This window comes from Antechinus flavipes, chromosome 3 (assembly GCF_016432865.1).
Source record: "Antechinus flavipes isolate AdamAnt ecotype Samford, QLD, Australia chromosome 3, AdamAnt_v2, whole genome shotgun sequence".
In the NCBI taxonomy this organism is placed as follows: domain Eukaryota; kingdom Metazoa; phylum Chordata; class Mammalia; order Dasyuromorphia; family Dasyuridae; genus Antechinus; species Antechinus flavipes.
Window position 1 is genome coordinate 89,454,403 of NC_067400.1, and position 18,195 is coordinate 89,472,597.

At 34.2% G+C, this 18,195-nt stretch overlaps 1 protein-coding gene across 1 annotated transcript in view; it reads left to right on the top strand.

The window, feature by feature from the left end:
• Positions 1-3,473: 3,473 nt before the first annotated feature.
• The window catches only part of VWA8 (von Willebrand factor A domain containing 8), a 404,132-nt gene continuing 389,410 nt past the window's right edge, over positions 3,474-18,195 (top strand). The window contains exons 1-2 of the mRNA XM_051983869.1: positions 3,474-3,721; positions 17,566-17,643. Coding sequence (XP_051839829.1) covers positions 3,550-3,721; positions 17,566-17,643 — 250 coding nt within the window. The 5' untranslated portion in view covers positions 3,474-3,549. The remainder of the gene's footprint in view (positions 3,722-17,565; positions 17,644-18,195) is intronic.

Sequence of the window (18,195 nt, forward strand, 5' to 3'; positions counted from 1 at the left end):
AACTTGGATCTAGACAGATTACTTTTCCGTGTCACATAAAATTCCAGATTTGGAATCAGAAGAGACTTGACTCAAACTGTGCCTTGGCTGCGTTATTATTTTACTGCTGTGCAATCCTGATCAAGTATCAGTCCTGGTTTTAGCTTCAAAGACATCATTCATAAAATGGGAATAACAATACCTGTTTTACCTACTTCACAAGCTTATAGCGAGGATTAAATGAGATAAAATGTATAAAGTGCTTTGCAAATCTCAGAGTGCTAAACAAATGTCAATTATAATTCTAGGAAAGCCATATGGTATAGTCAATAGCTTCCTGGGTTTGGACCTCTGGCACCTGCTACTTGTGTGACCAGGAGCAAATCAATTCACTTTCTGAAACAGTTTTTTCATCTGGAAATTAAGGATAATAAACTTATCATAGGATTTTTTTGTGAGGCTCCAAGTGGATTTACAATCTTTAAGAGCTCTATAAATGCAAACTAAAATAACAGTATTTTAATACTTGCTACCAAACCCACTTATTCTGTTGCTTTATCATCTTGGGGAGATGATCATGAATTTATCAAAAACTAGCTGTACTAGCTCTCTCCCACATTTAGAATGCTCTCCCTCCTCACCTCTATTGCAAAACTTACCTCAAGTATTGCCTGTACTTGAGACTTTTCGTAGTCTCCCCAGATATGGCTTATTTTTTATGGTTTCTTTGTATTTGCCTTATATACTATGGATATATCTATGTATATACATATATATGTCATATATGTCTGCAAATTGTCTTCTCATTTATAATGTAAACTTCTTGAGGCCAGGGCCTTTTCCTTTTTTTAATGTTTCTATCTCCAGACATAAGATAGCACTTAATATATAGTAGGTGCTTAATAAATGCTTTTAAATTAATTTATTCTAAGTTCAAGCCTGTCCTTATTGCTATTCCTGTACAAAACATCCCATCACCCATTTTTCTAGCTTGGATAGATTGTTCCATCTGTACATCCTGGAGCTCTTCCAGGATGAACTCAAGTGTTGCTTCCTATATAAAGGTGAATTCTGGAAAATATTTGGTATATATTTTGTATTTATTTGTGTCCTTAGTCCCTGCTTTAAACTCTCCAATTTAATATAAGCTCCGTGAAGGCAAAAAAAAATCTCTATATCCCCAGGACCTAGCATCTGGCAGATGCTTAATAAATATCGTTCAATGAATTATTATAGTCTGAAATCTTTGGGCTGGAATTAAAGACTGCATAATTTGCCCACATTATACTTTCTTCCCACCAAGAATCCTAATAAGATTCTCTCATTACTCAAAGTCTTAATATAAACTTCTCCAGTCTAGAATTGGCTTTTCCCAGCAGTCCATCTAGTTAAATTCTTCATAGTCCATTTAAATGCCATTTCCTACATTGGGCTATCTTTGACTACTCTTATCACCACTGATTCCCTCCTTTCTCATCCTATTTTCTGAACTATTGTACTTATTATCTGTTACTTTTTTTTTTTTGATTTTGTCACTTGTTTTATTATTTGATCCTGAACTAATATATATTCTAGTAGAAACTGAATAATTCTTGAATGATGGTCTCTGATAGTTTCCCCTTTTTTATCATTGGCATATATCACATATAAGTCATTTGTACTTTCTGTAAAGACTGAAAAACCTGCTTATTTTGCCATTGTTCAGACATAATTGGCCATTTCTGAAATATTGGTCAGGGAAGTCTCTATTTTGATATGTATACATACATATACTTATCTAAATCTCTGTCTATTGACTTATCTACCCATCTATATATCTCTATTCCCTTTAGCAGTCCCAACTACAACCCCATTCAAATCTTCTAATTCACAGTCATTCATGCCTATGACATCATATAAATGTGCTTTAGGGTTTCACTCTATTATGCTGGGGGCCTTTCTTTTTTTAGATTTTAGAGGTGTTCTACATACCAACAGATCCCATGAATATCTGTTGTCACCACATTTATTTTTTGATAACCTTTATCCTACTTTCATAAATTTTGATGAAGCCTTATCATGTCCACAAGGCATCTATCATTCTTTGGGTAATCTTCAACTTTAGTAGTTTGAAAACTGGCATTCCATAGCTTTCAAGAAGAAGATCTAATTAAAACACGTCTTCCTTTGTCAGTCAGGTTGTGAAAACCACTTGTTCAGTTTCATTTTTATTTCTGTCCAAGACAAAAATTGATTGACCTGTGAATGGACTGATGAGAGAAGTTGATTTAACCATCAGTCGTGGTTGAATACATTCACCCTAGGAAAATGACAATAAAGTAGGCATTTTTTTTTTAAAGGCAACTCAAAAAGATAAGTGATTAAACAATTAAAGTCATATTTCAAGCACTATACTAAAAAATAGGAAGTGGAACTTACAATGAGTAACAATAGGCTAATAATAATGGTGACAACAATAATAAAAGTAATTAGGACTTATAAATAGCTTTCTGACTAACAAAGCATTTTATGAACAGGTGTTCTAAAAGTCTTAGTTTAATTGTATGCTACTAAAGCTTGTATTTGAGCTAATGAGCCTCACAATGCTGGGAAGTTATTATTCTCTCCATCGTATAAATGAAGAAACTGAGGCCGGCTAAATGACCCGTCTAGGGTTTGACTCGTTAAAGATATTTTAATAATCATATTATATACCATTATTATTTTCCCATTACGTAGGCCCACTAATGACTGACAAAAGTTTAAGCAAGTGTTTAAATAAAACAAACAAAATAATACAAAATAAACAAAACAAAACGAAAGCTCAGTCTCTTCCAGTGGCATCTCAAGAGTCATAGGGAAGAAGGTGGTTTAGAAAAGTGGTAATGCCTCAGGACTTTGGGGAAAGAGAATGAAAGGCGAGCTACATCCTTGCCCGACCCTGCTTCGTGGGGCAGGAGAATGGATAGCGTTCTGGGAGGTGAAAGCCTGGCACGCGCTCCATGACGTCACCAGGGCCCCGGCATGGACGGTGGGGGAGGGGACCGAGGGCATGCCCGGGACCCGGGGCCTTAGCTAAGTAGACGATGCTGAAAAAGCGCCGCGATGACCCGCGGGGATCTAAAGGATCTAGCTGCGAGTCTGAGAGGGCCGGAAAAGCCGGACAGCCCAGGTGACTGCGGGAGGAGGCGGGGCCGGATCCGCCCCCTGCCCTGACCCTGTACAGAGGCCTCCTCTCCAGTCCCTGTCAGGCGACTGGGACTGTTGGTGCTTGCCCTTTCGAAGCCTCCTCTCTCACCCGAGCTGGAGCGGCCTGCGCCCACGCAGGAACTCGGAGAGAGGTGAAAAGCAGGGAAGGAGTTTCCGCACGGACGCGGTGCGGCATTGTTTCCGGTCCCCCAGAACCGGCTTCGCTGCACGCTCTGTCCGCGAGCCCTTGGGTCGTCGACCCTCTTCCGGCCTCGCGGCCCCTCCACGCGCAGTGACCCCTCCTCCTTGCACCCGTCCTAGCTAAGGGCACTCGCTGCAGCGGCGGGGCAGCCTCGGGCGGCAGGAGGCTCTGCGCGCCGGCCTTGCTCAGCCGGACTTGTCATGCAGTCCCGGCTGCTGCTCCTCGGCTCGGCCGGGACGGCCGGAGGCGGAGGCAGCGGCGGACGTAGCTCGGCGGCGCGGAGAGTGAGGCTCATCCTGCGGCAGGTGGTGAGGGGCCGCCCGGGCGCTGAGGGGCTCCGGCTCAGGCACTCCAGGGCGGGGGCCGACGCAGGTAACTGGCCGCCGCCCACGCTTCTGCCTGCCTCCCTCCCCCTCGCTGATTGTCCTGAGCTTCGGGTGCCGGCCCTAGCTCGCTCCCAGTGACCTTGACCCAGTCCCTTTCCCTCTCTGGCTGCTGTGAAATGAGGACATCAGACTTGACTCTAACATTCCGCACGTGAGACCCCTTGTGAGCAGCAAAGTCCGGATATGGTAATGCCGGCCCTAGCTCGCTGCCAGTGACCTTGACCTAGTCACTTTCCCTCTGTGAAATGAGGAAATCTAACTGGATCTTTTAAAATCCTCCTCTAACGTTCTGGACCCGCTGTCAATAACAAAGTCAGGAGATACAGATTCTTGCTAGAATTCTGATACAGTAACCTTAACAGTAACAGTTATGTCTTTGTAAACTGAGCAGACTGGACTTAATGTCTCTCATCCTTTCTCCTTTAGGATTTGGTGATCTTGCTTTCCATTCCTTTATCTCAACCCCCCTCCCCCACCCTGAACTCGTGTTGCTTATGATTATTCTGCAATTTTGCATCATGACCTTAAAACTTTAGGGCATTTACTAGATCAACAGAGTGTTCTGGATTTTCTCTTTAATCATGTTCGCTCTTAAAATGTGTGCTGGACCAACTGGCTAATAATGACAGCAGATTTGTTCCATACATGAGAGCCTTGGCCAATAATAATAAATCAATGTAATATTTCAATTATCTTGGCCTCACTAAGGCAAATTACAGCTTTTCTATGATTTAATATTTTTTTTAGTTTTTTAATTTAAAATAATATTTTTTTCCAATTATATGTAAAAACAATTTGTTCCTTAAAATTATGAGTTCCAAATTCTCTCCCTTCCTGAGACAGTAAGCAGTTTGATATAGATTATACATGTGTAATTATGCAAAACATTTCCATATTAATTATGTTGTGAAAGAAGAGTTGGACCAAAAAGAAAAAAAAAAAAACAGGAGGAAAAAAGTTTTTTTTTTTTTTTTTAAAGTGTGCTTTAATCTTCCTTCAGACGCCATTATTTCTTTCTCAATTTGAGACATCATGAGTTTTTTAGAGTTGGCTTCCATCATTGTTTTCCTGAAAATAGAAGTCATTCACAGTTGTTTATCATACAGTGCTGCTTTTACTTTGTACAATGTTCTCATGGTTCTGCTCATTTCTTTTGGCATCACTTCATGTAAGTCTGTCCAGATTTTTCTGAAATCAGTCTGGTCCTTATTTCTTGTTAACACAATAGTATTTCTTTACAATTATATAAGACAACTTGTTCAGCCAATCCTCAATTAATGGACATCCCCTCAATTTCCAATTCTTTGCTTCCACAAAAAGAGCTTCTGTAAAGCTATATTTTCTCTCTCTCTCTCTCTCTCTCTCTCTCTCTCTCTCTCTCTCTCTCTCTCTCTCTCTCTCTCTCTCTCTCTCCCTCTCCCTCTCCCTCTCCCTCTCCCTCTCCCTCTCCCTCTCCCTCTCCCTCTCTCTCCTTTCTCTAGTACTGGTATTGCTGGATCAAAGAGTATGCAGTTTTATGCTTATTTGAGCATAGTATCAAATTGCTCTCCAGAATGGTTGGATCAGTTTACAACTCTACCAAGAGTGCATTAGTGTTCCAATTTTCCTACATCCCTGCCAACATTTATCATTTTCCTTTTTCTGTCACATTAGCCAATGTTAGGTGTGAAGTTGTACCTCAGAATTGTTTTAATTTGCATTTCTCTAATCAATAGTAATTTAGGATTTTTTTATGACTATATATATATATATATATATATATATATATATATATATATATATATATATAGCTTTAATTTCTTTACCTAAAAACTATCTTTTCATATACTTTGACCACTTATAGATTGGGGAATGACATATTTTATAAAATGAAGTCAGTTCTTCATATATTTGAGAAATGGAACATTTATACAGAGAGCTGTAAAATTTGCTTTCTGCTTTTCATTTTATTTTTACCGCATTGGTTTTGTTTTACAAAAACATTTACATTTAATATAGTCAAAATTATCCATTTTACATCTTGTAGTTCTTTCTTTTATTTGGTCATAAATTCTTCTCCAAACATCTGACAAATTAAATTTTGGTCTTCCATAGTCCCCTAATTTGCTTGTGGTATCATTGTTTATGTTTAAATAATGTACCTATTTTGATCTTATTTTCATATACAATGGAAGATTCTGATTTCTTCCTAGTTTCTGCCATATTGTTTTCCAATTTCCCCAGTGAATTTTCCCCAAAATTGGGAGTCTTTGTGTTTATTAAACAGTAGATTACTGTGGTCATTTACAACTAGGTCTTCTATACCTAATCTATTCAATTGAACTACCATTTTATTTCTTGTCCAGTCCCAGATTGTTTTGATTATTACTGATTTATAATACAGTTTGAGATCTGGTGTGGCTAGGCCACTTTCCTTCCCAGTTTTTTTTTTCATTAATTCCTTTGATATTCTTGAACTTTTGTCTATCCAGATGAATTTTATTAATTTTTTCTACTTTATAAATTACTTTTTGGTATCTTGATGTGGATATGAATAAGTAACTTCATTTTCTTTTTCTTTTATTGGCTTGGTCTACCCAAGAGCAATGATATTTTTCTAGTTTTTAAAATCTGACTTTGTTTGAAAAGTGTTTTGTGATTGTGTTCATATAGTGCTTGGGCTTGTCTTGCCAAGTAGACTCCCAAGTATTTTATATTGTACACAGTTATTTTAAATGAAATTTCTCTTTCTATTATTTGACCTGGACTTTGTTGGTAATATATAGAAATGCTAATGATTTATGTGAGTTTATTCTACACCTGATACTTTGCTAAAGCTGTTAATTATTTCAAGTAGGTTTTTAGTTGATTCTCTAGAATCTTTATCTTCATCGTCAAAGAGTAATGATTTTGTTTCCTCATTGACTATTCTAATTTCTTAGATTTCTTTTTCTTTTCTTATTTTTATAGCGGTTTTAGTACAATTTTGAATAACAGGAGTAATAATGGGAATCCTTGCTTTCCCCTGATCTTGTTGAAAAGACTTCTTGCTTCTCCCCATTATAGATGATTGCTGTTTATTTTAGATGGATATTCCTTATTATTTTAAGGAAAGCTCTGTTTATTCCTATGTTCTCTAATAGAAATGGATGTTGTGTTTGGTCAATTTTTGGGCATCTATTAGGATAACCATATTATTTCTTTTGGTTTTATTATTGATATGGGCATTTATTCTGATAGTTTTTCTAGTATGAACCACCAGTGTATTTTTCTACTTTGTTTTAATAGCTTTTTATTTTTCAAAATACATGCAAAGATAGTTTTCAACATTCACCTGTGCAAAATCTTGTGTTTCATATTTTTCTCCCTTCCTCTCTCCCTTCCTCCTCCCTTAGACAGCAAATAATCCAATATAGGTTAAACATGTCCAATTCTTCTAAACACATCTCCACATTTATCATGCTGCACGAGAAAAAAGGGGGGGAAATGAGAAAGAAAAAACAATCAAGCCAACAACAACAAAAGGTGAAAATACTGTGTTGTGATCCACATTCAGTACCTATAGACCTCTTTCTGGATGCAGATGGCTCTCTCTCTATCACAGGTCTATTGGATCACCTTATTGTTGAAAAGAGCCAAGTCCATCACAGTTGATCATCACATAATCTTTTTTTACTGTGTACAATATTCTCTTGTTGCTATTCACCTCACTTAGCATTGGTTCATATAAGTCTCTCCAGGCCTTTCTGAAGTTAGCCTACTGGTTGTGCATTCATATACCATAACTTATTCAGCTGTCCCCCAGCTGGTAGGCAAACACTCAGTTTCCTGAATTTTTGTGCAATTTTTTTTCTTTTTCAATTTTAGTATTATCTTATCCACTTGGTAACAAAGTTTATAGTGAGGCTTTTTAGACTAGCATGTATTTCAGTTAGCTTTTCTTTGACATATCTTGTCACTCTTTAGCTCTTTCCATTGGCTGCATAACCTAGCTGTCATCAGTTTCCTTGGGTTGGAGGATATGGAGCCTGCCTAATCTTTGCCCAGAGTAAACTCTATAGGAAGGGTTTGGAGGGGTGAGAAGACTGACTCCAGCCAGATTTTAGTCTCCTCTTCTAGTCAGTTCTATTCTAGTGTGATTTCTTTCCCTATCACCAATTTAATTCCTTTTCTTCATGTGGGTAGGCAGAATAAATATTTTCCTTCTTATTTGGAGTCGGGGAGGAAGTTTATACTGAATCATTTTTGTTGTGGAGGGCAGGATAAAACCCGGGGTCCTATAGCTGGACCTGAGACACATCCACGTAAGGTTGCTCACAGCATCCATGGGATGAGATGATGATGAGAATTATGTTTAATTATTTGTTCTCTGATGTTATTTTATGAGGTTTTTAGTGAATTCAGTTTTTCTGTTAAATTATCTTATATATCAAGTCTTAAGAATACATATAAGTTTGGTGCATATTTTTTCCTTTGGAAAAATGTTATTTTGGAGTGATGTTCAGAAAATAATTATTCCATCTTATAGGTCATATGACCTTATGAATGTTTTCAGGAGAGAACTGCTTGTACAAAACATGATGAACACTGAAGAGTACCATAAAAAATGCAGTGAAATACATCATAATTTATGAGAAATGAAAGATTATATCTTAATTTTTTGAGATATGTTTTTGTCATCTTCCTCCTATGAAGAGAACCATTTCTAACAATACACCTATCCAGAATTGTACCTTTACAATAAAGAATAAAAAAGAGAAAAAAGTAGTTCAATAAAATTAATGCATATATCAACTGAATCTGGTAGTAAATGCTGTAGGGGGAGGCAATATTTTAATATCTGTTGGGTAAAGCTTGGCCCCTATGATTATATAGCATTTAGAGTTGTTGTTTTTTTGCCTTTCTATTAATATTGTTGTACTTGTGTATACTGTTTTCCTGATTCTGCTTATTTAGTTCTTGTTCTTTGTAGCATCATTTCTTATGGTGCAGTAATAAGCATTGCAAAATTGTATCTTAATAAACAGGAGAAATGCTTTTTTTGTTTCCAAAGACTTTTCTGTAGTAGAAATATTTTCAATTGAATGAAATTACGGACTTTTGGAATCAATAAAAGGGAAAGAGATTAGAAGTTTTTAATCAATAAAATTATAGCATTCTCAGGTTGTCTTTCCCAAATAGTTTGCTTGGAAGCCTTTATCTTTTAAAAAGCTTTTTAGCGTATTTCCAAGTTAATATATTATGTAGATAAAAGAGTAATGAAATAAATAATTTATTTTCTGATTAATGGCACTCATGTGACAGTTTATTTACTAAAAGTAAATGATGTTCAGTGATTTAGTTTAGAATGATAGTGATAAATTTGAATTATTTGTTTATTCGTATAATAAGCATAATTAGATGTTAAATTGCATATCATCATGTAACAGTTTGTACAGACTTTTCTTTTGTTAAATCATGTTCACATTCACTAACAATAATTATTATGAATTGTTTATATTATGAATCATTTTATCTTAGGAAGTTGCATTTGGTTAATTATGTATTATGCTGTCAAAATAGTTTTTATATGAAGAAAACTATGTCATTAATTTAATTTACATTAAGATGTAAATCGTGTATACTATGATATTTGCTTTACTCCCTTTATTATTCATATTTAAAATCTTTAATTAAATGTGCAATGTTGCCCATATGCAAAATTTATCTGTTTGCCAGTAGGCTGGCCTGTCTCCAAAATTGCAGATGGGATTTTCCCAAGCCAAGTATAGACAAAAGCTTGATTCAGCATTTTATAAAAACATTTAAGTTAATTAAAACAAACAAAACCCCAACTAAAATATTTTTGAGTTAAAAATTAAAATAATTAAAATGTCCATGTGTTTGAAGTTCATGAGTTAAGCAATGGGATTAATAAAAATATTTGGGTACTTAGACAAAAGGCAGTAAGAAACATTTTATGGGACAAAGTGCTTGTTGAATTAAAATGTACTAATATAAATCTTTAAATCTGTAATAAGAAAAATGGAAGAACTTCAATTGTAGTACAACCAGGAAAGAAGAAAACTTCAGATGTTTTTGATAAATGATAGATCTTTGAAAAGAACAAAATTCATGATATAACATGAAGAAAATAGAAATAATTTTGAAATGACATGGTGGCTTGAAATTACAATGATGCCTCATTTAGCTGTCATTTTTATGGAATGATATCTTTATTTTACAGGTAAAGAAGACACAAGAATCATAGAGATTATATAGCTAATATAATTTGAAGTAAGAACTTAAGCTTTGATCTTCCTCCCTTAAGTCTAATGTTGCTGCTTTTTAGTCACATCATAACTGATTTATCTCCCTTACTAATTTCTTTGAGGGCAAAAATTGCTTTTCATCTACCTTTGTATGGGTGAACGGACAACCTTTGGTATCTAGAATTAGAGAAAGGCCCTGCACATATTTAGATGAGTTTCACAGGATAAGAAGGTATGGTTGTAGAGCAGCTAAGTGGTGCAGTGGATAGAGCACCAGCCCTGAAGTCAGGAGGACCTGAGTTCAAATCTGGCCTCAGATACTTTATACTTCCTAGCTGTGTGACCCTGGGCAAGTCACTTAACCCCCAATTGCCTTGGATAGTTGGGGGGAGAGGGAACAAGAAAGAAAAGAAAAGAAGGTGTGGTTGTGATTTGAATAGTTGGAGTGGGTATCTAGACTGATGACATCACAAATTCACTGAAGCATCTTCTCCAGAGTCTAGTAGTTTGCAACAATGCTTAATGAATACATTTTGTTTTTCTTGTTGAGTGAATGGCATTGATAACTCAGTACTTCAGGGTTTTGAGGTTTCCTTAATGTGGGTTATCCTTCTATCTACAGGACAGTGACACCAGCTAGATGTTATTGGGTAGTCTTTATGATTGATCTATGTTTCCTTTCCCTACCTCCATCTCCGGATCTCACCTAGTGATTGTTTTGTATTGATATTACTTATGTAATCCCAGTTTCAGTAGTCCCTCAGACAGTTGTATACTGTTACTTCTATCTTTTAGAGGGTATAGATTATTAGGAGAAAAGTCATTTAGTTGTCATTCTGGAGGCTGTAATGACAGGAGAATGATAATTGAAGGAGAAGGAACTTTTTTCCTGAGAGACTATGCAAACTAATTATCAAAGAGAAAGAATCTGAAGAGGTTTTTCCTAAGAAAACTGTTTTTAAAGTTTATTCTGGGAAGAGACTGCTTTAAAGAGTTTTATTCTTATCCTGAAAGAGATGGTGAAGTCATCAAGTGCCCTTTTTTTCATTCTTTTGATTTTTATATATTACCTCTTGTTGCCCCTATGGAATCATTAATTTTTAGTTGCCCAATTATGATTTATAAGGAATGTAAAAGGAATTCTTTACTGAGCTTTGGTATCTCTTTTTCCAATTCTACTTTTTAAAGAGTTATTTTCTTCTGTGAAGTGAATTTTTATATATCTTTGTCCTTTTATCCAATTCTGCTTTTTTAAGTTGTTCTATTCATTGGATTTTTGTGCCTCATTTACCATTTGTCCTTTTCCTTTTTTAAGGTATTATTTTCTCTAGTATTTTTTTTTTTTGGTACCTCTTTTACCAAATTGTTGAATTGTTTTTCTTGTATTGTTCTCTTTTTTTCCCCCATTTTTCTTCTTATTTGATTTTTAAAATTCTTTTGAGCTCTTCTATAGTCTAAGAACAATTAATATTTTTCTTTGAGGCTTTATGTGGCAGTTTTGACTTTGTTGTCATCTTCTGAATTTGTGTTTTGATCTTCCATGTGCTCATAATAATTTTTTATGGTCAGGATTTTATTTTGTTGTTCTTTGCTTATTTTGCCAGCCTATTTCTTGACTTCTAACTTTATATAAAAGTTTGGCTTTGCTCTTGGCAAAGAGGTCTCTGTCTCAAATATCAGGTTTTTTTCTGCAGCTACTTTCAGAGCTAATTCTGAAAGTCTGTGATATGATTTAGGGAGAGGTATGACCCTGATGCTTCTAGAGCTAAACAACCACACAGTATTTAAGACATCAGAAAACTCTTTGTATTTAATTTCTTATGCTTAAGTCTATCTAGTAAAATGGAAACAAAAATACTGGGAATTAGAATCAGGATGTCTAGGTTTGAATCTTTTCTTTGTTATCTCCTTATGCATTACCTTAGACAAATCAATTATCCTGTCTGGATTTCACTGTAAAATAATCAGAGATTAAACTAGATAATATTTAAAGTTCCTTTCAATCCTAAATTTAATGGTATTCCTACTTGCTCTTAATTTTTTTACATAGAAAATAGTAAGTTCTTTTTTTCTTTAAACTAATAATCCCAGGGGCAGCTAAGTGACGTATTGCATTGAGCACTAGCTTGTCAGAACAATCTGAGTTCAAATCTGGCCTCAGACACTTAACACTTCCTAGCTATGTGACCCTGGGCAAGTCACTTAACCCCAATTGCCTCAGCAAAAAACAGACAAACAAAAATTAATAATCCCCTAGACTAGGGAGTCTTATGTCTTTTTTAATGTCCTATATCTCTGGCACTCTATTGAAGCCATGAGGTCTTTCTCAGAGTAATGTTTTTAAATGCCTATAATGAAATATATAGGATTGCAAAGGAAACCTGTTATATTGAAATATAATTAATCAAACTATTTTTAAAATATGTTCATAGATTCCAGGTCAAGAACTCCTGAAATAGACTAACCCAGTGTAATAAACTTTTTTTTTCTTGAATTGAATAGTATAATCTATTTAAATAAATCTAATTAAATCTATAGAAAGGAACTAGCAGTTGAGTGGTTTAGTGGCTTGAGTATATAAATTAGTCAGGACTCTTAATAGTTTGTGATTACAATCATGGGCAAGTCATTTAACATATCTGTAAAATGGAGCTGACAATTCTTATAACTTGAATTTTGTTAACTTGCATCAAATAATGTAATATGTATAAGAGCTCTGCTTATATTAAAGTCTTGTTTAAATATCAATTGGGATTGTTTTTGCCACTAATTTATATATCTGTGTTGAGGAGTTAAATTTTTATGCTTCTCATTTTGTTTAAAGAAACAATATTTCCTTTGTGGAAATGTAAAAATTCAAAATGAAGAAATTTTAAATTCTTTGAATAAAAAATTGTCTCTAACATTGTTCTGTTACATTCTTGAAGGAACCAAGAACTTTTATGTTTTTTATATTGATCAGTCTCAGTTTCATATTATGATCCTCCTGGTTCGAACAGCTCATGATTCAGGATCTCATGCTAGTGTGCAAACTGATTTTTTTTTCCACCCCAAAGGGAAGAAAAATTCAGGATTTTTTGGTTCCCCCAATACTTATTTATTTTTGGTGATGTTCTACTGATAGTAGAAAACTCAAGCATGGTGTTTCTTTAACTGTTCTCATATTTTTCCATGTGTTGTGAATAGGAATTCTTTCAGAAAATATCTGTGATAAATATTTTCCATGTTCAATTTTTAGTAATTTTTTTGGCATAAAATATATTTAATTTTTAAAAATTTTATTCCAAAATTTTCTCAGTTCCCCTTTTATCTCTGAGATGTCTATAGATTTTTTAGATCTCTCAGACCAGTGGTCTTCAAAGTGGGGGCAGTTTATCTTCATGGGTCAGTGGTGTGATCCTAAGGAGACCAGAGTATCATTCACTGGAAGGGTAAGATGGATCTCATTAAACTCTCATCATGAACTTGTCTCCAACACAGCTATACCATTTCTACCCATTGCTCAGCACTCCCCAACCTACCCTCTTATAGTGCTGTCCTACCATGGCTATAAGGAGTTGAGTTCTCAGGGTGATTATAACCTAACCTCAGCCTAGGCATCCCCAGTAGGCAAAATTTCTCACTATATGAGTGTTCTCTATGCCCTCTACCCCAGATCACTTCATGATTACAGTGGGCAGATAGATTCTGCACTAGGGATTATGGGAGTAAGAGCTCTGCACCTTTGGTTTGCTTTTTGGTAGAAAAGAATGAGCTGCATAGCATGAGCAGCTATGAATGAGTGGTGATAATGATCAGAGATTTCATTATATTGTCTTTTTCTTTAAACCTACCCCTTTTCAAACTTTTCTATCTTTATCAAGGGTACCATCATTATTCCAGTTATTTAGATTTATAACGTTGGTGTCATGTTCTACTCTGCATTTTTCTTCACTCCATGTACTCTACTAGTTGACACATCTTTTTATCTACATCTCAACTATCTTTCATGAATCTGTTCTCTCTCTACTCATTGCATCTTTACCATAGTTCAGACTCTCTTCACCTCTTGCCTGAACTCCCTGCTTCAAGTGTGTCTTCACTCTGAACTATTCTTTATACATTTGACATATAATAAAATGCAGGAATGATCATGTCAATAAAATTCATTGACTTTCTGTTGATGCAAGAATTAAATATTATTTTACGTTTATCTTATTTTTTAATTTTATAATTTAAATAATTGTTAATGCAATTTTTCATGTGTATGTTTTAGAAATAAGTAAATATGCATATATTGAAATGGTATGCCCTCAGATTTTTCCTGATAGAGATGTCATTAAAAAAAGTTTGGAACTCACTGTCCTACATTACCATTTATGGATTATTTTAATATAATTCAAATCCCTAAGTGTTTTATGCCCCTATTGACTTAGTAATGGCTTACATTCTTTGTTCAATTTACTGACAAACTTTATTAAGTCAATATCTACTTTATATGTCATGATATTAGGGATAGGGATACAGAAATGAATAAAGTGATGCAACTTTTTCCCTGAAGGAGTTTACAATCAAATGATTTTCAGAATAGTTAACTGGGTAGATTTTCTTTCACTTTCTCTGTTAATTGAAGATTGCTTTGAGGATCTGCAATGGACTGGAGAGCAATGGACTCTGTCCTCTAAAAGCTTTCTTTTGAAGATAGATGCCTAATGCATGCTTGATTGTAGATATATAAAGAATAATCAGATTGCAAAAGAAAACTAATAAACCAACATAAAGAGCATAATATGAGAATATCATGCCAACTTTAGATATGAGATGATGTTCAAGGCACTTAATTAATTTAATTACATTTAGACAGTTTTGTATTGCTTTGTATCAGAAACAAAAAATTTTTCACCTTCCTCAGAGAATTCAGCAAACATTAATGCAGCGAAATTCATAAATTTTACATGTTAGTAAATACTAAACAATCGATCATCTGCATTGATGTTAAATGTTGTTTCTGATAGAACGAAGGACTGGACCTGTTATTTTATTAGTATAGAGAGTTCCCTGATGTGGAAATTGTTTACCAATGCAGGTTGAAATTTTTTCTACAGTGTAAAGTCATAAAGAATTGTGTAGAGCAGTAGTGTCAAACTCAAATAGAAAAATAGGCCACTAATCTGTATGTATGATACTTATAGGGCCCATCTTGGCTTAGCTTTAAAATTAATGTTATCCAGGTTCTCTTTACATTTTTCATTTATTTTGTTAAATATTTCCTCATTAATTTATCAAATTAAATTTAAAAAATAATTTTATTTTTTTAATTAAATTTTAAAAATATTTTCCAATTATATTTGCATATATACTTGGGAAATATTTAACAAAATAAATAAAATACTAGATAATGTTATTATGTAATTTTCTAAGTGAGTGTGTAGCCATTAAGAATCCTGATCTATGGTTTAATGTCCTATTTCCATTTTATTTTATTTTACTGCTAATGTACTGTATACTTTCCCAGGGTCACATGTGTTGGATACAAGCTCCATTTATGTTTTAATTAGAACATTTAATTTAAAAAAATCTGGGGCACAGGCCCTGCTTTTTTTTCCCTTTTTTTATTAAAGATTTTTATTTTCAAAACACGTGCATGGATAATTTTTCAACATTAACCCTTGCAAAACCTTGTGTGCCAATTTTCCCTGCCCTTCCTCCACTCTCTCCCAGATGACAAGTAAATCCAATATATGTTAACTTAGTAGAAATATGCTAATCCAATATATACACACATATTTATACAATTATATTGCTGCACAAGAGAAATCAAATCAAACAGAAAAAAAATGAGAAAGAAACTAAAATGCAAGCAAACAATAACAAAAAAGTAAAAATGCGATATACAGTTCCCACAGTCCTTTCTCTGAGTGTAGATGGCTCCCATCATCACCATATCACTGGGACTAGTCTGAATCATCTCATTGTTTAAAAGAGCCATATCCATCAGAGTTTTTCATTTTATAATCTTGATACATGTAGGCCCTGCTTTCAAAGGGTTTAAATTCTAATGAATAGGAGACAAGGATAAATACAGAGATAAGAGAGATATGAGAGAAACTATAGTATATAGTTAAGTATAAAAGAGGTCCTAGCACAGTACCTTTGAGAAATGTGAGAAAGTACACAGAAGGCTTTGACTTGCATTCTCCACATAGTACATATGTGTGGTCCCATCTAATAATGTCAGTCATACCTTGTTAATCTACTTCATTCCTGGGAGTTCATATCTGAGGAGGCTGTTCAAATTTTCAGTTCATTTTTACATATTTTTTTCTGAGAGGAGATAAGAATAATTTGTTTCTTTATAACAAAGGAGGAAAAAACTAAACAAAAACAAGTAATCATGTTTATACGATATGCAATATTCTAAACCCACAATACCTTATTTTTGTAAAGAAAAGTTCATTTCATCATCTCTTCTCTGGAGCCAAGATTGTCCATTACAACTATGTAACTTTCAGTCTTGTTTTATTGTCGCTTTAAAATTTTGTTGTTTGTTATTATGTCTGCTTCTTATGGATTTACTTCATTCTTTAATATTGTACAAGTCATCTGGATTCCTCTTGCCCCTCATTTCTTGTGGTGTAATAATATTCTATAATATTCATATACCATTATTTAATTTTCTTGGGATATTCTTGTACAATTCATTTTGTACGTGAACCTTAGGTCAGTCTCTTAACAATATATTTTTGGTAGCATGGATTATTATCATACCATTTTCACAGTTGGAGAAATAGTAAGCTTTTGAAATGAGACAATATTTGTAAAGCACTTAGTGCAGTGCTTTGAACGTAGTAGACACTTAATAAATGCTTGTTTCCTCCTCCTTCCCCATTAAGGAGCTTGGAAGACTTGAAATGTGCTGCTGAAATAAAGGATCAGTGAATGATCATGTAAATGTAAATGATGTGAATATATTGAATGCTATTATACAGAATGTACACTTTTTTCTCAGAGTTCAATACATTTGTTTTGGTTCTGGTTTCATTTTTCAGTATTCAGTAAAACAAGCAAAAGGGAGTGTGATTTCACAGGATATTGATTACCAGTCCCCACAGGCACATTGGGTAGGGATGAACTCAGGATAGCCCTAAGTCGTGGTAGCTAAAAATGATGAATTCCAAGGTGGGTCCCTATGCACAGACATTGAGAACTCTCAAATATATTCTTGAAGTTTCTGGTAAAATTTTGTTGATGTTATAAAGTAACATAGTGATCTACTACTAGAAATTTCCCAAGCTTTGATCTATGTGATAGTGTCCTATAAATAACATAAACTAGCTTTTTTTTTTCTTTTTTAAATAGAAATATTTCATTGTATTTAAGTGTCATTTAATGTAACTGGGAGTTAATCCAAATACCCCAATGCCTCATTCCTCTATTAGATAGCTTAACCTTCATATGAAACATGTCACAAACCTTCTCTATGTCCCAACTGCTGAGGATTTGGAACAAGATATTAACAGATGAATGACCCATTTGTACATTCCTCTTTGTAGATCGAAACATTATTGAATGTATTTTAACCCCATTTGTCTGCAATTAATTTTATTTATTTTATTTTTAGGTGATACAATTCATATTGGAGATGTATCATATAAGCTGAAAACTCCCAAGAATCCAGAACTTGTACCAAAGAACTACAGTAAGAAACATTCATTTTCCATAATAGTTACTAATTCATGGTTTTTATCTATTTAAATCTTAAGGGTAAACAAAGTTTGTCCTTCTGATGTTATGAAGAGGCATGGTTTAGTTCTTAAATTCAGTGGTCTTCAAGCCTCCTTCCACCTTTTAAAACTTTTTTTTTGAATAGTAACATATTTTGCAAAAGTTAATAGAGCTGTAAAACTACATTTGAAGTATATTGGCCTAGTCTTCCAGGAAAAGAAAAACCAAAAACCTTTTAATTCAGGTCCAAATTACCTTGAATGCTTCAAGTCCTTAACAATTTAATAAAAGTAAGAAAATCTTGTATATGTGAAGTATTTTGAAAACAGTGTTGCATAATAACAGTTATCAATGTTATTATTGTTGATGAGAATTAATTTATAGATCATATGTTGTTTATGATAATTAGAATACTAACCATTTAGATTTATTTTTGGCTTTGGTGGGAAAGCTGAAAATCAAACATGATCTTTTTTCCTTTTTGTGTATTTTTTTTTAATAGAAGCATTTTATTTTGACGCAGCAA